The sequence below is a fragment of the Diospyros lotus genome, chromosome 10, assembly GCF_014633365.1.
Source record: "Diospyros lotus cultivar Yz01 chromosome 10, ASM1463336v1, whole genome shotgun sequence".
Taxonomy (NCBI): domain Eukaryota; kingdom Viridiplantae; phylum Streptophyta; class Magnoliopsida; order Ericales; family Ebenaceae; genus Diospyros; species Diospyros lotus.
This window is the reverse complement of record NC_068347.1, coordinates 2543881-2571187: the sequence shown is the minus strand read 5'-3', so window position 1 is coordinate 2571187 and position 27307 is coordinate 2543881. Positions and strand designations below refer to the sequence as shown.

Sequence of the window (27307 nt, the reverse complement as noted above, 5' to 3'; positions counted from 1 at the left end):
TTACCAAAATACCCTTAACAGCTGTTAAGATATTAAAAAAATTAAATATAATTTAATCATTAATAGTACATTCATACCTTTTACAAACCAAACAAGTCATAATATTACCTCATGTAATACCTCCTACCAAATATAATTTATCATTATTTAATCTCATCGCTAATTTATCTTATCTTTTAACTTAATCCCATCACAAAAGGAATATTAATTCAAAAAAGGGAAGGATTTATGATATAATTGTTGAATTACAGTTGAACCATGATGTATTTATATGAAATAAAAAATATATTAATTAAAATTATGATATATAAATTAAAAAATAAAATATATAATGGAATATAAATGGATTTAAAAGTGTATTGAGTAACACCGCCTTATAATTAAAAAACAAAAATTTATGTCCAACAATTCAAAACGTGTTGACGAAGATTTTATTTATTTATTTTATTTATTTTTTTGGGTTAGAAGAAAATGTTTTGAAGAGGGAAAGAAAGCAATTATTTATGAAAATTGAGGAAAAGAATAAATAAAGAAATTATTCAAAGCCCCTTCAAATTCAAACACTGTAAATTCGGTTCCATTTGCACGTTGTTGCCCACTTCTCCGTCTCTGACTCTCTCGATCATAGCAGAATTCACGCGCAGAGCCGTCGCCGCCACAATCACCGATGAGTAACCTCCGGCAGCGGCCGCTGCCGGGCCAAGCGCAGTCACCTGGTCCGCCCTACGGCTCAGACCGGGCGCCTCCATCCGAAGATATCTACAACATAATCCCAATCCACAATCTCCTGGTCGAGCACCCATCGCTCCGCTACCCAGAAGTACGCGCCGCGGTGGCGGCCCTACGCACCGTCGGGAACCTTCGGAAGCCGCCATTCGTGCCATGGCACGACCACATGGACCTCCTGGACTGGCTCGGCGCCTTCTTTGGCTTCCAAGCTGACAACGTCCGGAACCAGCGGGAGCATCTGGTCCTCCACCTCGCTAATGCCCAGATGCGGCTCACGCCGCCGCCGGAAAACCTCGATTCGCTCGACCCCGGCGTCCTGCGCCGCTTCCGCCGCAAGCTCCTCAAGAACTACACCTCCTGGTGCTCCTACCTCGGCCAGAAATCCAACGTTTGGGTCTCCGAAACGACACGCCGGAGCTCGGATCACCGCCGCGAGCTGCTCTACGTCTCGCTCTATCTCCTGATCTGGGGTGAGTCCGCCAATCTCCGCTTTGTTCCCGAATGCATTTGCTACATTTTTCATCACTTGGCCATGGAACTCAATAGAATTCTTGAGGATTACATTGATGAGAATACTGGGCGTCCTGCTTTACCCTCAATTTCGGGCGAGAACGCCTTTCTGAACCGGGTCGTGACGCCCATTTACCAAACCATTCGTCTGGAAGTTGAAAACAGTAGAGATGGCACTGCTCCCCACTCGGCGTGGCGGAATTATGATGATATAAATGAGTACTTTTGGAGTAGGAGGTGCTTTCAGAAGTTGCGGTGGCCAATTGAGTTGGGGAGTAATTTTTTTGTGACCACAAGCAGGGAAAAGCATGTGGGTAAGACCGGTTTTGTAGAGCAGAGGTCGTTTTGGAACTTGCTTAGGAGCTTTGATAAGCTCTGGATTATGTTGATTCTGTTTCTTCAAGCGGCGATTATTGTCGCTTGGGAGCAGAAGGAGTATCCGTGGCAGGCGCTGAAGAGTCGCGATGTTCAGGTTCGGGTTTTGACTGTTTTCTTTACTTGGACTGGTATGAGGTTCCTTCAGTCGCTTCTTGATGCTGGGATGCAGTATAGTTTGGTTTCGAGGGAGACGATGTGGCTTGGGGTGAGGATGGTGTTGAAGAGCGTTGTTGCTGCTGTTTGGATCATGGTTTTCGGGGTCTTCTATGGAAGGATTTGGGACCAGAAGAACCGTGATCGAGGGTGGTCTAGCGAGGCAAATCAGCGGGTTGTTAATTTTCTGGTGGTTGCTTTGGTTTTCATTTCGCCGGAGCTCTTGGCACTGGCTCTTTTTATTTTACCCTGGATACGAAATTTCTTGGAGAATACTAATTGGAGGGTCTTTTACCTGTTGTCATGGTGGTTTCAGAGCAGAATATTCGTGGGACGTGGCCTTAGAGAAGGTCTTGTGGATAACATTAAATACACTTTATTCTGGGTAGTCGTGCTTGCTACCAAATTTTGCTTTACTTACTTCCTACAAATAAAGCCCATGATTGCTCCGACAAAAACCCTCTTGAATCTCAAGGATGTGAAGTATGAATGGCATGAGTTCTTCAGTGATAGCAATAGATTTGCCATTGGGTTATTGTGGCTTCCTGTGGTCTTGATTTACTTCATGGATTTGCAGATTTGGTACTCAATCTACTCTTCATTTGTTGGGGCAGGAGTTGGGTTGTTTTCCCATTTGGGTGAAATACGGAACATGCAGCAATTAAGGTTGAGGTTCCAGTTCTTTGCTAGTGCAATTCAATTCAATCTGATGCCTGAGGAACAGCTTCTGAACACTAGGGGAACACTGAAGAGCAAGTTAAATGAGGCCATTCACAGGTTGAAGCTGAGGTATGGTTTTGGCCGACCTTTTAAGAAGCTTGAATCAAACGTGGAGGCTAACAAGTTTGCCTTGATATGGAATGAGATCATTACAATCTTCAGAGAGGAAGATATTATCAGTGACCGGGAGGTTGAGCTTTTGGAGCTCCCACAGAATACCTGGAACGTCAGGGTTATCCGCTGGCCTTGTTTACTGCTCTGCAATGAGTTGCTTCTCGCTCTTAGCCAGGCTAAAGAGTTAGTTGATGCACCCGACAAGTGGCTATGGTACAAAATCTGCAAAAATGAGTATAGGCGCTGTGCTATTATTGAAACTTATGATAGTGTCAGGCATTTGCTGCTTGCTATTGTCAAATATAATACTGAGGAACATTCCATTATTACAATTTTGTTTCAACAAATGGATCATGCCATTCAGATTGAGAAGTTCACAAAAACATTCAACATGGTAGCTCTCCCCAAGATCCATGCCAAGTTGATCACTCTTCTTGAGCTATTGAACAAGCCCAAGAAAGATGTCAATAAGGTTGTGAATTGTCTGCAGGCGCTTTATGAGATTGTGGTTCGAGACTTTTATACAGAGAAGAGGAGCATCGAAGAGCTGAAACAAGATGGTTTGGCTTCTTCTAAGTCAGAGGAATTGCTTTTTGACAATGCCATTGAGTTGCCAGAAGCCAATAATGAAACATTTTACCGTCAAGCCCGGCGCTTGCACACCATTCTTCAATCTCGGGATTCAATGCACAATATACCTACAAATCTTGAGGCTAGACGCCGAATTGCATTCTTTAGTAACTCTTTGTTTATGAACATGCCTCGTGCTCCCCAAGTTGAGAAAATGATGGCTTTTAGTGTATTGACCCCGTACTACAATGAAGAAGTGCTGTTTAGCAAGGAACAACTTCGAACTGAGAATGAAGATGGAATTTCGACTTTATATTATCTGCAGACTATATATGCAGATGAGTGGAAGAATTTCTTGGAGCGAATGCACTGTGAAGGAATGGTTAAAGATGATGAAATATGGACAGAGAAGCTTAGAGATCTCAGACTTTGGGCATCATACAGAGGCCAGACACTTTCCCGCACTGTAAGGGGAATGATGTATTACTATCGGGCTCTTAAGATGCTGGCTTTTCTTGATTCTGCATCAGAGATGGACATAAAAGAAGGATCGCAAGAACTTGCTTCTATGAGGCGAAGTGATAGCATGGATGGTTTCAGCTCAGAAAGGTCACCATCTACAAGGAGTTTGGGCAGAGCAGATAGTGCTGTGGGTTTGTTGTTCAAAGGTCATGAATATGGGACAGCTTTAATGAAATATACTTATGTGGTTGCATGCCAGATATATGGAACTCAGAAGGGAAAAAAGGACCCCCGTGCTGAGGAGATTCTTTATCTGATGAAAAATAATGAAGCTCTTCGTGTGGCTTATGTTGATGAAGTTCCCTCAGGAAGGGATGGGAAGGAGTACTACTCTGTTCTTGTGAAGTATGATCAACATTTGCAGAAGGAAGTGGAGATCTACCGGGTCAAGTTACCTGGTCCATTGAAGCTTGGAGAAGGAAAGCCAGAGAATCAAAACCATGCTATTATCTTCACTCGTGGTGACGCAGTACAGACCATAGACATGAACCAAGATAACTATTTTGAGGAAGCACTCAAGATGCGGAATCTGTTGGAGGAATTTAGGCACTATTATGGTATCCGGAAGCCCACCATCTTGGGAGTTCGCGAACATATATTTACTGGTTCTGTTTCATCACTTGCATGGTTTATGTCTGCTCAAGAAACAAGTTTTGTCACACTGGGTCAGCGAGTCTTGGCAAACCCTTTGAAAATTCGGATGCATTATGGGCACCCTGATGTCTTTGATAGATTCTGGTTCTTGACTAGGGGAGGGATCAGCAAAGCATCCAGAGTGATTAATATCAGTGAGGACATTTTTGCTGGTTTTAATTGCACATTGCGAGGCGGCAATGTCACTCACCATGAGTATATTCAAGTTGGTAAGGGAAGAGATGTTGGTTTGAATCAAATATCAATGTTTGAAGCCAAGGTTGCGAGCGGGAATGGTGAACAAGTTCTGAGTAGAGATGTCTACAGATTGGGACACAGGCTTGATTTCTTCCGGATGCTGTCATTTTTCTACACTACTGTGGGCTTCTTTTTCAACACACAGATGGTAATCCTGACTGTCTATGGTTTTCTGTGGGGTCGACTTTATCTAGCACTTAGTGGAGTTGAGGCTTCTGCAGTTGCAGATGATACCAACAACAACAAGGCCCTCGGTACGATATTGAACCAGCAGTTCATTATCCAACTTGGTGTATTCACTGCCCTACCAATGATTGTGGAGAATTCTCTTGAGCATGGGTTCCTTGGAGCCATATGGGATTTCATAACAATGCAGCTTCAGCTATCATCTGTATTCTACACATTCTCCATGGGAACTCGTGCCCACTACTTTGGTAGAACTATTCTTCATGGTGGTGCTAAATATCGGGCCACTGGGCGTGGTTTTGTTGTTCAGCATAAGAGTTTTGCGGAGAACTATAGGCTTTATGCCCGTAGCCATTTTGTGAAGGCAATTGAGCTTGGGCTGATACTCATAGTGTATGCTGCATATAGCCCTGTAGCTACTGGTACCTTTGTTTACATCGCATTAACCATCACAAGTTGGTTCTTGGTTGTGTCATGGATCATGGCTCCTTTTGTTTTCAATCCATCAGGGTTTGACTGGTTAAAGACAGTTTATGATTTTGATGACTTCATGAATTGGATATGGTACCGTGGTGGTGTGTTTTCCAAATCTGAACAGAGCTGGGAAAAATGGTGGGACGAGGAGCAGGATCATCTAAGGACGACTGGCCTTTGGGGAAAGATATTGGAAGTCATCTTGGACTTGCGTTTTTTCTTTTTCCAGTATGGGATTGTATACCAGTTAGATATTGCTGCTGGGAGCAAAAGTATTGCTGTTTACTTGCTCTCTTGGATCTATGTGGTTGTGGCTGCTGGCATTTACATAATTATAGCTTATGCTCGAGACAAATATGCTGCAAGGGAGCACATCTATTTTCGGCTGGTTCAGTGTCTTGTTATTACTCTTGGCATTGTTGTGGTCGTTGCCTTGCTGGAGTTCACCAAGTTTACATTTTTGGATGTTTTCACAAGTCTATTGGCATTCATCCCTACTGGTTGGGGCTTTATTTTAATAGCTCAAGTATTCCGTCCCTTTCTGCAGAAAACCATATTCTGGGAACTTCTTGTTTCTGTAGCTCGGATGTATGATATAATGTTTGGAGTGATTGTTATGGCCCCTGTGGCTTTCCTATCATGGATGCCTGGATTCCAGTCAATGCAGACGAGGATTTTATTCAATGAAGCGTTTAGTAGGGGACTGCAGATATTCCAGATTGTGACAGGAAAAAAATCTAAAGATGACTTGTGAGTTGAGGTAAGATTTACTCTTCTGTTCTTTTGTTGAAGAGAGTATTCACTAGTATCTGATAGCAATATCTTGTGCCAGTTCACATGTTTAACAAAATATGGGCAACCATTCTATGATGTTGGAATTCTGCTTTCTGATTCTGCTACTGATATAACAGTTAGTGTTTGTGTTTGATTAGATGTCTCAGTGATTAGCAACTTCTTTTCTGTTTTTGTCCTAGTGTTTTGTTGGTTTGCAAGCTGGTAATCCCTAGAAAATCTGTCTGCTGAATTTGCTTGCACCTCCAACTTTGATGTCCAAATAAGAAAAGCTTTTCATTAATTCTATAATGGAGCTACCATTAAACAATCTTCTGGGGGCTAAGGGAAATAATTCTAAACCTGAACAGTGATTTTGTTAGTTTGGCAAATTGTAAAGTGTTTATTGACTTAGCAGGTAGCCCTGGTATTCTTGGGAAAAATACTGCTTTTATTGCATATAGATTCACCCATGGCCATCTGTTTCATGTGCTGTGCTATGTTGGAGAGGATGCAATGCGACTAGCAAGCTTTTGCATCTTGGTACAGCACTATGAGTTATGTATCAGTCCACATGTGCAGCATAATACTTTTACCTGGAAAAAATTTTTGGTTCACTGCCTATGGATTGAGTAATCCCCTCAAGATTTCTATATCGTGGAAGTTGTTTTTCCTGTTTACATCCTGTCCCAAGCTTCGATAAAGGAGCTAGTAGCCAACAAGCAGTGTAACACTTGTTAGATGAAACATAGTGAATTCTGGACAAGTTAGAAAGTAGCTTGATGGTATGCTTTAGGTTTAAAGAGTGGAGTGGGAAGATCTCACAACTTGTGAGTGCAGCCATATGTGTAGTTGGCTGGTTGCAACTACTATACTCATTGTTGGACCAAATTAGGCCTGGTTCAAAGCCAAATTATGCAAGTCTGAGTCTTAAGATGAACTTTAGAAAATTTCCAGCAAATATGGCTCAAAATCCATGACGTGAAGGTTCCCTGCCTGCTCGATTCCCTTACTTATACTCATCAGCAATTGGTATATCTCTTAGTAAGTTACCCCTGCCTAAAACTTAACAGCTAAACCCTTATGATAGCTATTGTTAAGAGCATACAGGCACTGGGTCACACCCTAGTGATTTTGATGCAATCAACAAGAAGAAGTGAAGGCCTGGTGGTTCCCTTGTCGCTTTTGAACTTCCCTAGTTCCTTGTAGCTTTTCTAAGGTTTATCTTGGATAGCTTTAGTGGGTTTTAGGGGTTTTGGAGTGTTTTAGGGTCACCTAGGTACTAGATTGTTCTTTTGTAGTAGTTGAAAGGTCTATTTATGATGAATATTCTAGAATTTGATCTTAGTAATATAGCAGCATCAATCTCTGCTGTTGGTTGTGAGATGGAGCCTTTATGTATAGGGAGAGTCATTTTTGGCATTGTTCTTGGAATGAGTTGAGACTTCAATAGAAGGATTCCGGAGAGCTTTTGTCATTAAGAGTGTTTCTCTAGGAAGTGGCTACCTTCCTCTTCTCAAGCTTCTCACAAAGGTGTGTGCATGCAGGTTAGGTTGACTTAGTACCACCAGGGGAGTGTAGTTGCTGAGTGCCAATCACGTGTTTGGAGAGGTCCAAGTCTAAGTGGTATTAGAGTTTGATTTGCAGACGATGTGAACTAATGTGATGGAAGATGCATGCATTGAGTTAATAGGGGTAGGGACCCCAATGTTGGAGGCAAGAAGTCTTGAGGCAGCAATAGGCCAAGGGGCGGGTAATATGTCATTTCTTGAAGTAAGGGCACCTTTTTTTTTGAGGAAGCTGTAGGGAACATGGGTGTGATTGTATGGTGTGGGTCTAGGAAAGTATGGCAACGATGGAGTGCCCCACATTGGAGACGCTCATCCAATTTAAGGGAGACCTTGAATTTGTCCACGGTGCTGTAGATGAGAGTGCATGTAAGGCAAGGACCTTCGAGGTGATGATGGTGGATGCATCAACAAAATACAAATTCAGATAATCAATCGAACATTTGAAGGCTTCTTTAGAGGGGAGAGCAAGGTGTGACTATTGTAGGTTTTTGACACCAATGAGATGTGAGGGATCTTGAGGGTGTGCCCAAGCCTACGAACTTGCCCAAGCCTAAGGAGTTCGTAGGCTTGAGGGACATCAAAGAGGTGGAGACCTTCCTATAGTAAGAGTAGCCTTCTTCGAGGGGTCAGGCTTAGAGGATGTGCCAAGGTATGCACTAACTTCCTATTTCTTTTTTGATACTGTAATATTATGGTAGCAAAGGAAGGATGTAAATGTAGTGATGGGTGTATACACCATCTAGATGTAGGATAATTTCAAGAGAAAGTTGAAGAGGCAATTATTTTTATGGAACATAGTTTATGAGGGGAGGGAGAAGCTGCTTGAGTTGAAGTAGCGGACCACTTCAGTGATTGTGTGAGGGAATCCACTACTCATGCCCAGTGGTGGGGCCACACAAACTCGATTAGGGGTAATTACTTCCACTCAAGCTAGAAAAGTATGCACTTACATTATATGTTAGTTATAATGTTATTTTTTTTTCTAAGTTGCCCCCACCTACATATATAACACGTGGGTCTATTTGAAATAATGTCATATAGTAACTAAAAAGAGAATAATTAATTATTTTAAGGTACTTAAAATGTTTAGGGCCACATCAAAAAGAAAATAGGTATGTTTTGCAACGTTAAAAATAAAACTTGTATGTAAAAAAGAAGATATAAAAGAGGTAATTTTAATTAATATAAAAAATTTTAAAAATTCTTTTATCAATCAAGGATTAAAATTTTAAATTATCAACCAAATGAGGAAGACTATATATGTAGAACGTGCATAAAAAAGAGATATTGTTAACTTTGCCATTGTAGTTTTTCAAAAAGAATGAAAAGCTTATTGAAAATTTTGTATAGACCTCTTAGTTTAATGAATCTAGTAATCGGTTAGAGTATACTTTTTTTAAGGTTATACTATGATACTACTTAAAAAGAAAATTACCCCCACTAGATGCGGGTCTTGACTATCATTGCTGAAGCTATAGATTTTGTGATAAAGAACCCGAAATGAAGAACAAGAGTAATCTCGATTACTCAAAAACAATGTCATTATCAATGTCAATAATCAAAGCTACCTTCAATTACAATCAACTAGGATTCCTAGGTAAAAATCTACCCTAACTAGGATTCCTCAATCCACTCTAATTAGGATTTTACTAACTAAAGAAAACAAAAAGATATTAAAAGAAATCAAAAGAAACTAGTAAACAAACTAAAATAGGAAATAAACTAAATAAATAAAATAAACAATACTAATTCCTACATCATTTTGATCTTGGTAGTCGATGGCCTCCTCTTTTACTTCACCAATGGGCTACAAATGTGGACAGAACAAGAGCTTAAGGGTGTGGGATTTAAGGATGTTTATAGGGCGATTTCAGTAGTCGTGTCTGTTAATGTTATGGAGTTCCAACCACAAGAGTCTTGCCCCAAGGAGAGGCACCACTTAAAAACCCATCACACATTAGGTGAGGGAGGTTGGGGCTAGGACACCTGTAGGGGCGTAGGCCAAGAATGGAGCCTATCACACTACGAAGGCAAGTCTTTAAGTGTGATGGGTTCAGGCCTTAGATAAGTTGCTTCGTGTTCAAAGGGCCTCACATGATGAAAGAATGCCCCATGTTTGGTTTATTCCAACATGGTGGAACAACATGAGACCAAAGAGCAAGTGGTTTGTGAGTAAGAGACCAAGAGGTGGATCATCTGGGCTCCCTATAACTTCTCAATGTTCTAAAGGCTTAGTTGATTCCACCAAAGCTACAGTTCGGGGGCTTCTGTATGCGGAAGCAATTGTGAATGGGAGATCTATATAGGCTATTATTGACATCGGAGCTACCCACAACTTTGTCACTCTAGAGGAGGCCAAGAAGGTGATCCAGAATGGAAGTGACTGGCTATTTCATACTGTGAGACACTACGTCTTAGACGGGGGATCTCCTTGCATGGTACCTACAATTGTTAAGCCTAAGGCCCATAGTTATTAAAGGCGCGCCTAGGCGCAAGGCGCCTTAAGGCGCCAGTTTGGCGCCTCGCCTGGGCTGAGGCGAGGCGGTTTCTGCAAGGCGCGCGCCTTGCAAGGTGAGGCGCTGAGGCGCGCCTAGGCGCGCCTCATGAAAATTGCGCTGCATCCTGCCTGCATCACTTCTTTCTCTCCTCTCCAGCATCCCCTCTTCTCAGTTTCAGCATGTATACATCACTACTTATTTACATTTCTTTAGTTTAAGTAAATGTCCACATTTTCTTTTATTTATATTTTACCTTCCATTTACTTTAATACATAAATGTAAATAAGAAAGTACCCCCCATTTGGATTCAATAAAAATATCTAAAAAATCAAAATCCATAACAATAAGAAAATAGAATTTTGATTTTAGTACAAATTCAGGATTTAACGATTTTACCACCCCCAAAATACATACCTACTATTTCTTGAAAAATTCATTAAAAATCATTTTAACAACAATGAATATTAACTATCAAAATACCGGGAGTTAGTTTTTCAAAATGAAAACATTTTCTTATATGTCTCCTTATAATGCCCTAATCTTCCAGACTTAGAAAAAATGCGCTAATCTTCCAGACCTAGAAAAATAGCATTTTTCAAAATGAAAGCATTTTCTTGATTGTGGACTTGTAGTGTTTATTGATTGTGGAGAATACTAAAGCTATTCCAAAATGTCCTCCATCAATAAAACAAGAGATTGGAGAGTACATGCAAAAGAAGAAAAATAACAGGGAATCAGGGATGAGCAAAATATGGCACCGTAAGATGATGATTTTCAATTTGGTGAAGGGTATGATGATGATGATGATTAAAACTTCTTTATTGATTGTGGACTTGTAGTGTTTATATGTTTGTTTAGAACTTTGCACGATGGTTGGTACTTGTTTGAGTTTGAGACTTTAAGTTTGAACTTTGATGATGTTTCTAGTTTAGAAATTGTATGATGAATGAATTAATTTTGATGTTGTTAGTTTAGAATTTGAAGATAATGAAACATTAATTATATGCATGTGTTATTATTGATAATTTGATAGTTTTTTATGATTTTACAAGATTTTTAGTTTTTTTTCTAAAAGGTGCGCCTCGCTTCGCAAAGGCGCGCCTCGCCTCGTGCGCCTCGCGTCTCAGGCTCCAGGACCCTTTGCGCCTCGCGCCTTTCAGAACTATGCTAAGGCCACACAACTACTACCAACAATGCAACTGAAGAAAGGGGTAACAAAGGAGAGGTCACCTACTTGGCCACATTGAGAGAGGATATAGATGATGATGGAGGAAGGGAAGATCTTCCCTAATAGGTTAGCGATGTCTTGGAGGAACATATGGATATCATGCCCTCATAATTTACCTATAAGCCGCCATCTGTTTTGGAGGAGTCGAGGAGTTGCAAAGATAGCTTAAGGATCTATTTGATGCAAGATGCATTCAACCATCAAAGAACCATTTGGGCCACCACTGCTTTTTCAATTTCAAAGAAGGCATGATGGATCATTATGACCCTGCATAGATTATTGATCCCTCAACAAGATAACTATAAAAAATAAGTACTTGATTCCACTAATTGATGGCTTATTTCACAGACTAGGAAAAGCCCAACACTTTTTATGTTGATTCTTCTTAGATTGGGGTACCACCAAGTGTGGGTTGTTGGAGGAGATGAACCTAAAACTACATGTGTAATGAGGTATGGAGTTTTTGAGTGGCTGGTTATGCCCATATTTCACTTGGATCAATTCGTGGCAGTATATCTCGATGGTATCATTGTCTATAACCTCACCCTTGAAAAGCATGTTAGCCACCTTTGGGTGGTGTTAAAGGTGCTAAGGGTAATGAACTTTTATATTGAAAAGGAGAAGTGCCTGTTTGCTAAGGAGTGGGTGCACTTCCTTGGTCATGTCATTTTAGGAGGTACTCTAAGTGGATGAAAGGAAGGTCAGAGCTGTAAGGACTGGGAGGCCTTGACCAAGGTAATTGAGGTGCAATATTTCCTTGGTTTGCCGACTATTATTGAAAGCTTATCAAAGCCTACTTAACCAAACTAGTGGTTTCTCTCATGAATATGATAAGACAAGAATGTGGGAATGGCTTGAGAAATGCCAAGATGCCTTTGAAGGTTTTCAGACAACCATCATGGAAGAGCCAGTTCTAGCTTTATTTGACCATGCCAAACATTTTGAGGTACAAATTGATGCCCCTGACGTTGCTGTAGGTGGGGTGCTTATCTAGGAAGGGCCCCCTTTGCTATGAAAGCCACATGCTAAAGGACATTGAACAGTGCTAGATGGTACAACTGAAGGAGATGATGGCAGCGGTAAACATTATTTGCTTGGCTCTTACTCCAAAATCAAGACAGACAGTGTTATCTCAGTCTTCTGCCTCACTTATTCAAACACTCAACCCTCAAGAATAATAGGAAACTCTTCACACACAAAAAAGAAAACAGAATTTGGAAACAATGGAGAATAGATGAACACACACACACACACACACACACACACACACACAAGAAGACACATAATTTATCTTAGTTCAGTTCCCTTGAAAGAAAACCTACATCCAGACTGCCTTAGGTCTCTTCTCCACTATCTTGAATCATAAGAACGATTACATGCACTTTAGAACACTCTCTCACAGCCCTATCCTTAGGCAATATAGAGTTAACACAAGATTACAAAGCACTCAACAGCTTTTCTCTCGCATAGCACATACTTGCATAACTCTCTCTAGATAGGATGAAAAACGGAATGATAAAAGAGACCTCACAACCCCTTATTTATAGAACATAAGGGGCGGACCAAACAAGACATAACCGGCTGTTACAACTAACCAACTAACAGAAAGACTAACTAATGAAATACCGAATACATCCCTGACCGCTAACCTCTCGAGACTTTTAACTAATTTAAGACAAAATGATTTAACAGACAGTGTAGCCAACAGTTTTTTTGAACTCAAAAGAATTGAGACCAACATACATGAGGTGCCAGTATTTATTGGCCGAGCTTGACTATGTTATTGAGTAAAAGCCAGGGAAAACTAATGTACTAGCACAGATATGATCAGAGGGAAGGCAGGGTTGATAGCTATGGGTAATAAGCACTATTATGGGTAGGCCTAGGGGGAAGCTCCACCCATGACCAAGACCTTTGCTAGAGAGATGGAATAGGTATTACTTGACTTGGTAACTAAGAAGAAAGGGATCTTGCCATACACAAGTACTTGATCAAGAGGAAGGGCTTAGTTGTGAGCAAGATCAACTGGGTGATGCAGGAGGATTTGTGGCAGTAAGATGATCTATTGCTCTATGAGGAGGAGTGTTGCTCCTCATGAATTCTGATGCGTGCAGCAAGGAGTGAAGGCCTAGAGGTTTCTTGGAAGCTTTTGGAATTCTCATGTTCCTTTTAGAGTGTTCTAGGTTTATATTTTGTAAAGCTCTGAAGGGTTATAGGGGTTCTGGAGTGTTTTTGGGTCTCTTAGGTTCTATATATAAAGTCTCATTTTGGCATTATATCTTGGAACTAGTTGAGAGTTTAATAGAAGAATCCTAGAGTTTGTCCCATCAAGGGTGTTTCTCTCTCTGGAACTTGGTTCCTCCTATTCTCAAGCTTCTTATGAAGGCATGCATGCTGCATGCGGGGCTTAGGTTGACTTGACCCCACCGTGTTGGGGGGGGGGGGGGGGGGGGTGTTGTAGCTGCTGAGTGCCATTCGCAAGGCCATGTCAACTGGCTTATAAAATTCAAGAGATGGTATTTTGGGGAACTTTGTGTAGGACTTGCCCTGTATATCTTGTCTTTTACGGGAAGTAATAGGGGTTGTCTAAGGGATTTCCATGCATATTACACATGAAGGAGGTGGCCTGAGTAATTAGAAATTTGGGAATTAGTTTCCCATTTTTAGTTTTTTCTGTTTCTTATCTTGATAAGATTTTTAGGACAAGTACATTAATGCTGAAAGGGCTAACAGACATGGATCAATGAATTTGAAAACATGGATTTCTCAACCCCTAGTATAGTTTTTGATTTTCTCTTCCCTCTATCTGCTTCTTCATGTTCATATAAATATTCTCTCCTTTCCTTTGCCATAAGGCATTGCATCAGACTGGAGTTCTTAGACTTTTCTTCTGGCATACCATCTTTTAATCAGTAGGCATAGCGAGTAGCTCTTTTAGTTAGCCTCCCGGTCCATGCATATACTAATTTTCTCAAGTTTAATAGCTTGTTTTCTCTTCTGAATAAGTCATTTGGTGCAGTTATTACTTCTTCATGCTTCAATCGCTATGTTATTCGTTATTTTTTGTGTGTTTTAATCTGGCAACCATCCTACCAACCAGAACACAAAGAAGAAAAGAAAAATAAAAAACCTAGTCTGTGAAGCATCCTTTTGGCACCGTATTTCCACATTAGCTATACTACAAATGACATAGCAATAATATCCGGTCGCTGTGTCGACTTTTATCCTTTGAACAAACTATTTCTTTTGGTAGTCAATCGCTTTTCATCATAGATTCATAATACTAAACGCCATCTTGATAAACAACTGATGGTCTGGCATTCTGCAGGCAGGCTTGTACTTGGCATGAGGTGTAGAAAGCTTGTACAAGTTGAGAGGCTATTACTGTAGAGTTTATTGTGTTTGTTATCACGGGGGCGCCTTTGGCCCGTATTTTCGTCGAGCGATTGGGTTGATTATAGTAATTGATCCTTTAATCCCTGCTGCCGGCTTCCCTTGCTGTTGTAATTAGTCATTTTTTTGTTGCTTACACCTCACTCACGATAGGTGATTAACAGGTTGTTTATGTTTGTTCTTCCCACATTCTTTTAAGGGTACAGCCTTTTGCATTGTCTATTTTTAGTATAGAATTGTGTTACCAAAGAACAGTGTGTTAGTGAGACTGTTGTGTTCTTTTTCCCCCAAATGAAGCCAATTTTTGTTTCTAACTTTTCAAGGGCAAAGCTTGTTAGTATCAGAAACGTCGCTCTTTTGTGACTGGAAGATTACGGGTTGTTATAGAAACAGTTTCTTTGTAAAGTAACAGTTCTCGACTTTCATAAACTGGGAAGTCTTGTACTTTGAAAATACTCTTTTTGGGCACTCTATTTTGACATTCCTTTGCAATTACTTCAAGGAATTACTATTTTTTAAAAAGAATTATAAAGATTAAACATTTTTGATTTGTGTAAAAAAAATAAATATTTTTTATTTTATAAAAGTATTTTTAATTTTTAAAAATTAGAAACACTTTTAATTGTTACACATGTTTATAATTTTTGAAAAAAAAATTTGATGATTTAAGAAAATGTATTTAGAATTTTATGAGTGTTAAAATTGAGTGTAAAAAATTAATATATAAATATCATTATTGAATAAAGAATTTGTCATTTAGATCTTTTTGGAGTCATCATTTTTGGGTTTTGTTTTTTTTTTTTCTCTAAATAATTTCTTTTCCTATAACTAAGAATTTCATTTAAAAAATTGCAAAGTGTCTACAGTTTGTGAATAAAATATGAAAAATGATAGAAACTATCATTATATATTTACATTCCTCCTAGAGAATATATATACAAATATTAGAGAAAATCTTCAATCGTCTTCACTGTCAAATTAAAACTCTTCTCTTACCTTCCTAACCATTATAAGATTTTTGATATATTAATTGTTGTACTTAAATGTAGGGAAGTAATGGATCGTCCATTTATCTATTTATATATTAATTTAATAAATATTTAAAATATCTTATATTTATATTTTTGAAATATAACAATTTTAAGCTCATTTCAATTTTAAATGCATAATTAGAGCCTATTTTAGTAAATATTTAAATAAATTTTATTAACTATTACAAACTATTATTAATAATTTTGAATATAACTATTATAAATTTATGTATACCACATCTATTTATAAAAATTATTTCTCAAACTTGTACATAGATGTAACATTTTTTCGTCCCTGAAGCAATCAAATCTCTTTGAAAGTTTTTTTTTTCTTTGGTATAATATGAAAAACTTGAGGAGTCCTTAATACACAAACGACCTTCAGTTCGAACCATCCAACCCTTTTTAAAACCCATAATTTACCTAGATCGAGTCTAAATACATGAATAGATTTACAGTGAGCCAAAGCCAAAGCTTGAGACTTGGCACTTTAAATAAATACAAATAATTGTACAATCTTGTATGGAGACAAAATCGAACTCATGACCTCGCAATATTTCAAGATCCCGAACGCATGCAACGGACCGTCTATGGAGTTAAAATCTCTTTCGAAGTTAAAATCTCACTAAAATAATTCTAAGTGCAAATAGATCCCAAGCAATATGTATTATACATTTTGATGATATATATTTTACATAAATTAAATATTATTGTACTTACAAATACAAAGCTGCTATTTATATTCATTTTGAGAGTGAATTTATTTATTTTTATTTTTTTGTATAAAATTTTACAAACAAACTGAACCTAGCCAAGTGAATAATTAGATATAATTCTTGAATTATACAAAAAAAAAAAATCATAATTTAGAACTCGTTTAATACTTAAATATATCCACCATAACAACAAAAAATTCTTTTATGAATTTTTTTTCTCTAAATCCTTACTCTTTTATATTCCTAATCATATCTTCTATAATAATGTTATTATATTACCCTCCGGATTCTTTCTTCAAGATAGGCAAAGGTGCCACTGCCAGTTAATTAATCAATTTCAGCTTAGATTATTGTTATGATCATCACCACTTATGAGAAGAATCAACATTAATAAAGTAGCCCTAATTCTTTATTAAGGATATTGGTTGTCATTATGAATTCAATATATCTTCGCTTATTATTTTTTATCTATCCTTGTATCTCTTCACTTATTTCGGTCTTTCTCTATCACATGATGATGACAATTATTTTGTTAAAAAATATTCAATTTGAGACATAAATATTGTTAAGAAGGAGAATTTGTCACTCTTAACTTCATCACAGTTAGAGATGGATCTGGAAAGGGCTAGAATGGGCTTCAACCCTAACCTCGATGTAAATAAATACGTGTAAACTATCAACCCGTGGATTCGCAGATGAAGCCCGAGTTGGACCCCACCAAGAAACTTTAGGATTTAGCGCTTGCTACCATGTCAAAAATTTATACTATTAGCAGAGGTACAACTCTTTATCTCTATTTACATTGTGGATGCAACCTTTTTCTCATACCTCACAAATAGACAGTACCATGAAGCAGTTGTTAGGGCATGAGTTATGGACTAATAATCCCATCTCCCCTTGAACTGTGTTAGGCCATGGGTTATAAATCACCAAAATCCCTCCACTCTCCCAGAACTATCTCAAAGGAGACTTGAACCTGTGACCTATTCTAATATTAGTTGGACCCCACTAGGAAACTCTAGGACTAAGCATTTATCGATGGGTCAAAAGGTTAATCTGTTAGTAGAGGCACAACTTTTTATTCCTATTCACACTGTGAGTGCAACCTTCTTTCCAGACCTCACATACAGACAATCCCATGGGCTATGGACCAACGACTTATGCTAATGCCAGCCTTTATGCAGGTAGATGAAGCCTGTGCTACCCTCAGCGTCTAGATCCACCCCTAATCACATTATACAACTTTAGATTATATTTCTATCATTTTTTTTTACGTCACTGTGACGGTCCGCCACCCAGAGCCTCGGCTAGCATAGAGGATTCGTGAGGAGGTCATCAATAGAATGATACAGAAACAACTCAATTAAAAACGTTCAACCCAACCACCACAAGAGAGGGATAACATCGAAGCATTCATAAACACCCCTTGTATTAACACATATGCACATCCATTCATGACATTATTACACAAGTTCTAAGCTTTCATTAGATACAAAACCCCAAGCCATGACCACAACAACATATACATAGGCCTTTAAAATATAAGATAGTGACAAGTTCTCTATAACACAACAAAAGACTTCTAATAACCTTGTTTTTAAGTAGTCTCTGTACACAGCTAAGTCCCTGGAGATCCACCTTTGCTAGGCTCGCCTTCAGCCTTGCCTTTGCCTTTTCCTGGAATGATGTAAGAAGCAAGAGAATGAGCCACAAGGCCCAGCAAGTATAACAAGAATGATAACGAAAATCAGATTACAACATGTGTAATTTGCTATAAAGAAAATGGAACAAGCCCGATAAGTCATGTACCCCCGTCCCCACAAACCAAAGAAAATATATATACACACATATGACTCCCAGTAGCTTGTACAATTAGCAATGGAGGCTTGGGGACAGACAGCTCCACTCCCAGGGCTGTGCTCATGAGCACAAATAATCCTCGAGGACAGTCAGCTCCCACCCAAGGTCACAACCCCTTAAAATGCTAGGAGGTCATTGGGTCCAGGTAGCTCCACTCCAAGGGCGGTGCTCACGACCACACGCGACCCTTGAGGCCAATCAGCTCCACCCAATACCTAGGCTAATCCACATATTTATATATATCATAACATGATAATGCGCGAAACACCCCCCAAATATGCATCCCAACCACCTCTCATAATATTCATTCATGAGACCCTAAAACTCAAACCAAGAAATGCCACGGGTTGTGGATTGGCTCTCAATCCTAGTTGGTATGACTTTAAACCCTAGGGAGACCCTTCAAATATTATTCAAATAATACCCATAATATATCAAATCGAAGCCTATCGAGTCTAGTTTATGAATTTTCAAACGGTTTGTCAATCGGATATCTACACAAAAAGTTATGACTAAAATAGTATAGGGTGCGTAGTATAGTCTACTGCGGAAGTCGACTTTCGACACCCGGGAGTCGACTCTCAAGGAAAAGTCGACTGTCACACGCCCAGAGTCAACCTAGCCGAGAACCCTTCATGCAAAGTCGACTCCTAACACCCTAGAGTCGACTGTTGAACCTCTAGAACCCAAAAATGACGAGCAACACATCCCCAAACTCCTCCAACTCTCCCAAAACTCAAATCTAAAGGCAAAATACACCATTCCCAAACAAATATAAGGTGGAACAAACCCTATTGAAGTCTGAAAATAATTCCAACCATCACACTCAAGAACTTAGGGAGATTTACAAAGATCTTTACATAGATCTCAACCAAAAGCATGAAACACAATAATCCTCAAAACATCAAGACTTAAAGATTTAGAAGAGGAGTAGAACTTGTCTTTATCAAGTTATTTCTTTGATTAGATCTTCAAGAACCACCAAGAGAAAAGGGTTCACAACCTACATTCAATAACAAGAACAAGCTAAGAGAGGAAAGAGAAGATGAAAATTAACTAAAATCTTACACCAACATCTTTTAGCACTTTGATCATCCAAGAAGAAGAAGAAGAAGAGTTGGAGCCCTAGCTTTCCCCTTTCTCAATCTCACGGCTCCCTCTCTCAATTTCCTTCTATTTCCTTCTCTTTCCCAATTCCCTTATATACTTATAACATAATATCATATATATATTTATATATATGTACTAATAACCCTCTTCTTTATTTTAATAAATCATTTCCATTACATATATTTATGCACACTTAAGCTAAAATTCATTTTACAATATTTCTAATACCCCATATTCCATAAAATGCTTATTTCATACCTTGCAAAGTCGTGGGTCTCATTTTTATTAGAATCAATCCTTTGATCTTTTCCACATTCTCTTTACTTTGGTTGCATTACCTACAAATAACACATATAATATCTCAAAGTCATTACTTAATTAATTAAATATTATTTTCTCAAATTAATATAATTCGATTGAGTAACGGGTCGTTACAGTCATGGGTTTAAGTCAGTCAATCTTTAAGCAAGATGGCTTAAAATTTGAACCCCAAAGCTAAAAAACACGAAAAAAACTCTTGAACTATTAGATTATTATTAGGACAGTATCAATTCCTTTATAATAATACCGATTATTAATTATTAGATATGCATCTCTTGAAAAGTGAGATTGAGATAATTTGGGACCTAAAGATTTTATAGAGTAGGCATCACATAGCTACACACACACATATATATATGAAGATCCTCAACTATAACTTTGCTTTCTAAATGGTTACTGTGTTTTTATTCTTTTGACCAAGTAGTTCATTACTGCGGGCGCTGGTTGGTTCATCAATACCTTTAATCTCCTTAGATATAGTTGTTTAATTCTTTTTATGGGTCGATGCCACTCCTCTAGTGTTAGTAGTGTGTGTGTGTGTATAAAGGAAGAGGGGATTGATGAAATTAACCAGCAAATTGGCAAATTAAGAAGCAAAAGTAGGGAGAGGTGAAGAAATAATTAAAGTAAGAAGAAGAAGAAGATGAAGAGCATGAGAGGTGAGGTTGAGCTGCACATTCCGGCGGAGAAAGCATGGCAAATGTATAGAGACAATCAGATCGCGGGCAAAATAAACCCACAACTGCTGGCTGCCGCTCACTACATCGCGGGCGACGGCCGCCCCGGCAGCCTCCGTCTCTTCAAGCTTGGCCCTGGTACTATACGTTCCCTTTACCTATTTTTCTACTTCCCAAGTCTTGAGTATAATACTTGATTCTATATATATATGAACTCGAGTTGCTTTTATGTGACGACATGCTCGAGTTGTTTCAGAGTCAACAAAAGATCGATGTCATGAGTGTTGTAAGATCGCGATATTTTTACCAAAGAAGCTATCTCCATGTTAATTACATGTGTATATATATATATATATATTTCACATTTGAGTGTTCTAGACATGTTCCGAGTCGAGTTGCTTTTATGAGACTGGTGTGTTTTGTGCAGCGGTGAATGAGTACGTGAAAGAATCCATAGAAATGATAGAGGAAGTGGAAGAAGGGCGGCGCGTGACATACTCCGTCGTCGCCGGTGACTTGAGGAAGATGTACGATCCCTACAAGGTCACAATCTCATTCGTTCCGGTGGAAGGAGATGGGAGGAACAAGTGCATAGCTGAATGGAAAGTGGAGTTTCAACCGCTCACCACCACCACGCCGCCACCGGGGAAGGCCAAAGACATCGCTCTTCGGTTCCTCAAGTCGTTCGAAAACTACCCACTTGGTTAATTACTAGTGTTTGGTTGTTGCTGCTTTTTCTTCCTTTAGATGTGTTCAATAATAAAGTAAGATTATACCGTTTGGACTTAATGATAAAAGAATAACCAATACTCAAACTCCAGACTTTTGACTCAACAAGGTTATCACATATATAGTCTTCAGGACATAGATTAAGTGATCAGACAACTAACATGTCGAGTTCGCATCAGTGAGTCATGAGTTCAATTCTCGTCCTGCGCAGTGAGACAAAACCTCACACTTGCGATTTATCTCTTTTACCGAAATTAAGAATATGAGTGAAGGGAGTGACGTGAGAATGTTCATTCCAAAACTATCAGATATATAACTTTGGTGGTTACTAATTTTTGTTATAATGGTAATAAAAATAATATGATATAACAATTTAATTAAAAATTAAAAATCACCATATGCTTTAAATCATTTTTTCCCTACACATTTATTTAAATTTTATAATTTTGAGTGCTTCACAAAATTTGTTTATACTTTTTTTAACTTAATAATATCTATTTTTTTAATGCCTATTACATTGACTCCGGGTAAATCACACCAAAGGTCACAAAATTTTAGCTTTTTTTTTAATTTGGTCACTAAACTTCAATTTCTTGCAAAATAATAACAAAACTTTAAAATATTTTACAATGTGGTAATTAAAGTGATTTTTTGATGGTTCATAGCTAAAATTGCTGACGTGGCGTTGACGTGGCGATGATGTGGCCATTGCCACGTCATCAATTTTGGTGAGAAATTATTCAAAAATTACTTTAGTGACTATATTGTAAAACATTTTAAAATTTTGAGTCATGATTTGGTTTTATATATGTAATGGTTCGGTTACGATTCTTATTTTTCGAAACCATTAAAAATGGTTCGATTACTGAATTTTTATAGAATCAGACCAATTCAAACCGTTAACGCTCCTAAATTTCAAATGCTAAATAACATGATCAAATCATTTTATCTAAATGTAACCTTCACATTATTTACATAACCTTTTCAAATTAAAAATAATCATTCATAATTTCAAGAATGCACATTGTTGCTAAATTCTTAATTTTAAACTCTAAATTCTAAATCTTGTTTGGAAGGAGAAATTTTATAATTTTTCAGTTCATCATAATTTAAATTATTTTTCATAAAAATATTATTTAGACACTTAAATATAATATTAATATATTATATATTTATATTAATATAATATAAAATAAAATATATTATTAAAAATAAACAAACCTTATATTAGGCGACACTAGAATATAACAAATTTTCATAAAAAATAACATTTTGGATTGTTAAGAAAAACCCAACCTTGGAAAAGCGGTATTTTTATGTCCAAGAACAATTTCACGCGCCAACGAAGAGCGTGGAGATCACTCTCAACTTACGGCGTCGATCCCATCATTCCCCTGTGCCCTTATCCATCCATTCATCATCGATCATAGCTCCCAAAACCAGAGTCCAAGCAAGCCCACCCATGAAGGAATAGAAGAGCCCCCAAAGAGTAAAGAAAGAGAAAAGAACAACCCAACAAAGAAAAACAGAGAGAATCAGTCGACGAACATGGAAGAAGAAGAAGAACAAGAACAAGCACAAGCGACGGCATCTCCGAAACCTTCGTCGTCGTCTTCCTACGTCTTGATCATGCAGCTGATGAGCAAGCGAAGAACGTGGGTATGCCTATTCGTCCTCGTCTACGGCCTTCTCCTCTCATCTTCCTGGAACGTCTTGCAATCCGTGCTCTCCTGGTACGAATCGAACTCCTCCTCCTCCTCCGCCACCGCGTCGTGGGCGGCGCTCTACGCCTCCGTGATGCTTGGGGCAGTGTTCGGGATTCTGGGCATGGCGGCGGCGCTGGCCGTGGCGGTGCCGGCGACGCTGGTGACGTGGATCACCATCCTGGTTCTGCTCACCTTCTGCGGGAAGCCCCGGCGGGACCTGGTAGTGGAGGGCAAGAAATTGACGGCGGAGATCACTGGGTTCGTGGTCAAGATCTTGATCCGGGAAGGGAACGCTGTGGCGGCCGTTTGCGCCGTGCTGGGCTACTTTGCGCTGGTTCGCCGGAGCAGGGACGAAGCTTTACCTGGACCTTCCACTTAGTTGTGCAATTTGGCTGTTTGGTTTCACAGATTTGGGAAAGTGGTTTCTGCCCTAGTCAATGATTTTCTTTTCTTTTCTTTTCTTTTCTTTTCTATGAATGATCCTCCTTTGTTTGTATAACATGAAGTTGTAAATTGAGAGCAATAATCATAGTTCGTTTTACAAAAACATTTTTGTATCAATTATCACTTAATGTTGCCAATTGATGAAACAAAAGTAAATGAAAAGGCAAGGGAAATGGGATTTACTATGAGAGTGTGAAACCCATCAAATAAGACTTGAACTTGAGAGGTAGAGGGTAGCAATTGTCCCTGGATTGGATTACAAAAGTTTAATGTGAATTGTTTACAATGGGTTGGGGCCAGATTGTAAGTTAATGGACGGCCCATTCCCGCATAATTAGGCCCGCTACATGGAAGGCCCATTTCCCCATAATTAGGCCCGCTTCCTAGACGGCCCATTCCCGCATAATCAGGCCCGCTTTATGTGTTTGTATACATGTTAGGCTCAATTAGTCCCAATCTTACACCCAACCCTCTACCTTGAGCCTAGTTCAAGTCCAATCTCATACCAAACCCTAATCTAGGCCCACCAAGTTTGGTTTGGGCCTAAAATATAGTCCAAACAAACCCAATCTAATTTTAATTAAAAGACCTAGTTTAGACGGGCTAATTACACCAATAATAACTTAACTTTGCATTCTATTACTGTTTGGTCATTGAACTTTGAAATGTTATCTGTTAGTTACTGATATTTCAAAACAGTTACTGCTTAGTCACTGAACTTTGAAATGTTACCCGTTAGTCACTGATATTTTAAAATTATTATTATTTAGTTACTGAACTTTAAAATGTTACTTATTAGTCATTGATATTTTCAAACTGTTACTGCTTAGTTACTGAATTTTAAAATATTACCTGCTAGTCATTGATATTTTAAAATCGTTTTTCACCCGTCACTCGATAGTCATTGAACTTTAAGTTCACGAGTGACAAATGATGAACAATTTTGAAATATTAGTGACTAACAGATAATATTTTAAAGTTCAGTGTAACATTTTTGAAATATCAGTGACTAATAGATAATATTTTAAAGTTCTGTAACTAAGCAGTAACAGTTTTGAAATATCAGTGACTAACAGGTAACATTTCAAAGTTCAGTCACTAAGCAGTAACTGTTTTGAAATATCAGTGACTGACATGTAATATTTCAAAGTTCAGTCACCAAATAGTAATAGAATGCAAAATTGGGTTATTATTGGTGTAATTAACCCTGGTTTAGACATATTAAATGGGTTAGCCTATCACGAGGGCCCAACCTAACATGATCTCGAGCTATACCCAGTGTGACATATTACCTAAATGGTATCAAATCTTAGCTACTTATAATAGTCACAACTTGAGTGTAAAAATATCTAGCAAATTATGGGGCTTCTTGGAGATATCTAGAAAGCTCTTATGCTTTTGGAGCATTCTAAAAATTCCAGAAATCTCTAGATAGTACTCAAAGATTCTAAATTTTTTAGATTATTATGGTTCTTCAGAAGATTCGCCTTCAACCAATGATCAGATTCTTTTGGCAATCGATTCCCGATCACCAAATAGTGACATGACACAAAATCACTAGTCATTTCTCCAACCAGTCAATAAGATGTTGGGATGGGCTTTCCCAATAATCCCATACTATTGGCTTAGCGAAAGCAATGAGTTGTTAGTGATGGTCAATCACTTAGAGAAGCCTGACTTGAGATAGGCTCATGGCTTTCCTATCGCTCATGACTTGTATTGTAGTCGTAGTCTTGTAGTTGGCCCGAAATACCTCTGTAGTTTTTCTAATGCTAATGCTTTCTTCCTTCAACTTAGAAAACTCCATTTTAGGTATTTTCCAAGTTTCGTTTAATTTTGAAAAATCGTGTTTTCCAAAATCTCTATTTTTTATTTGAAAAAGTTTTGTATTGGAACTCACTTTCTAATTTTCTGTTTTCTATAGAGTAACTTTCTAAAATGCTAAGATTATTTGTACACTTCTTGAGAAGACTCTAAGGACGTGTACAAATATTATATTTACTTCTAAATTTCTTAGGAGTGGTGTGTAAATATCTAAAGATGTCTTGTTAGATCATTAACCTTGACAAAATTTTAGTTGCACATTCTTCTCATAGGTTCCTAATAGGAAAGGGTTTCATTTGTAATGGTATCCAAAAAAAAAAAAAAATATGACATATTGGGAATGCAATACCTAAGTCCTTTACTAAGCACTATCAAGTATTTTCTATTATCATTTTTTTCTTTTTTTGTATTCTTTTGAGTGGAGCATCGTATTATAATGATATATATCTTAGCTTTCTTTAGTAAAAGATTTGAGAAGGTCTCACGAGTGCTTGAAGATTGAAGTCGTGGTGCTAAACAAAGTGTAATGTCACACCTTAGTTATATTCGAGAAAAGTACTTCGATTTTCATCCATTTAACGAGGGATGTTTATTTACTATTATATTAATTTCAAAATAATCAAACGGATTTCAATTACACCACACTTATTTTAGTCTTTGAGACTTAGTTATTCATTCCATTCAAACTCATCCTCAAGAATTTTGTTTTGGATTAAGAAAATATTCTATCAAATTCTTGAATATATTTAAAAATAAGCTCGTGAAGACTTATTTAAATAATCTCACTTTTTTTAACCATCAAGGTGGTTGCCTAATAGAATTACTAACATAGGTGAGCTTGGGAGTACCGATTTCAAATGTGTAGTTTTACGCATCGTTACTAATATTAGGGGCGGATCCAAAAAATTTGGGGTGGGGTGAGGGTTATCTTTTACCTTATAAATTTAATTTTTGTTGTAGGTTGTCTTGTATTTCAACCCAGGACAATTTATATTTAAATTCGCCCCCGACTAATACGATTTAGGAGAAAAGGCCGAGCTTAGTAAGAGACACTCTTTGTTTTTGGACAACCCTAGAAGATGTATCTTAGCTAACTTGAAAATACTACAATGTCTTGTATTATTTTTATAAAAATGTTATTTAAATAATAAAATTTGTTACTTTAACTCACTATGTATTGATATTTATATATGTATATTAATATAACACAAAGTACAAGACATCAATACATAACATCACGATTGTCAAATTTAAATATTCAAATAATATTTTTGTTATTTATTCAATAAATTATCTAATCAAATCAAAAAGACCCCAATGTACCCAATATAACTGAGTATTTTCCTAAAGATGGTGTTAAAGAATTGAAGAAACATGTCATGTTCACAGCAGATCTTGATAAAAATAAAAAAGTACTATTTAAATGTTCAATTGTGACAATTATGGATGAATGCATTATATATTTATATTAATTTAATACAAAATATAATATATTAATACATGATTGTTCCTTTATAAATGAGTGTTCAAGTAATATTTTTTAAAATCAAAATTTGATACCTTTTCAAAATGACCAAATACTAGTAACATTCAATTGGTTTGGTTATAGAATTGATCAAATTAAACCAACTACAGTTACTCAAATTGAAAAAAAAAAATAACAAAGTACAAACAATTAATAAATGTTATTTGAGAAAATTAAGTGTTATTCGAGTAAAATAAATATTACTTGATTAAAAATAATTTTTACTTAATTAACCTTTACAAGTAAATTTTAATTTAAAAATATTAATAGCTTAAAAAAATTATTATTCAAGTAAAAATAATATTGCTCAATTAAAGATTATTTATTTATTTAAAAACTCTCTTAATTAATAAATCAAATACAAAGACTAAACATTTTTGTTCACTGATTATTATTTGATTAAATCATTAATGATTAAAAATAAGTTCTTAATTGATTCATAATTCTAATACATAGATTTCAATCGATTCGATTATTTCATTTTTTTTAATAAAGAGTTCCAATCAAACTCAAACCATACAATTTCAACTAATTTAATTTGTTATTTCAATTTATTCAAAATATTGCTCACTCGTATATACTAATAAAAGCATGGAAAAAAATACTAACATTACCCACAATTCAATTGAGCTTTGATCTATGGAGGAGAAGCAGTC

The 27307-nt window shown here is 37.4% G+C and overlaps 3 protein-coding genes and 1 non-coding gene across 4 annotated transcripts; all 4 read left to right on the top strand.

Moving 5' to 3' along the window:
* Positions 1 to 569: 569 nt before the first annotated feature.
* On the top strand, positions 570 to 15022 carry LOC127811569 (callose synthase 12-like). Its single transcript, XM_052351548.1, has 2 exons — positions 570 to 6007; positions 14644 to 15022. Exon 1 carries the CDS (start codon positions 668 to 670, stop codon positions 5999 to 6001), a length of 5334 nt encoding a protein of 1777 aa, XP_052207508.1. The 5' UTR covers positions 570 to 667; the 3' UTR covers positions 6002 to 6007; positions 14644 to 15022.
* Positions 3639 to 3719, top strand: LOC127812346 (small nucleolar RNA J33). The gene has a single exon (XR_008025853.1). It is a non-coding gene; the product is annotated as a small nucleolar RNA J33 (small nucleolar RNA).
* Positions 15023 to 20241: 5219 nt separating the features above from the next.
* Positions 20242 to 21238, top strand: LOC127811010 (MLP-like protein 423). Its single transcript, XM_052350687.1, has 2 exons — positions 20242 to 20561; positions 20851 to 21238. The coding sequence occupies exons 1-2, from the start codon at positions 20390 to 20392 to the stop codon at positions 21129 to 21131; spliced, it is 453 nt and encodes a 150-aa protein (XP_052206647.1). The 5' UTR covers positions 20242 to 20389; the 3' UTR covers positions 21132 to 21238.
* Positions 21239 to 22565: 1327 nt separating this feature from the next.
* LOC127811009 (uncharacterized) lies at positions 22566 to 23458 on the top strand. Its single transcript, XM_052350686.1, has one exon. The coding sequence runs from the start codon at positions 22701 to 22703 to the stop codon at positions 23235 to 23237; it is 537 nt and encodes a 178-aa protein (XP_052206646.1). The 5' UTR covers positions 22566 to 22700; the 3' UTR covers positions 23238 to 23458.
* The last annotated feature ends 3849 nt before the right edge of the window (positions 23459 to 27307 follow it).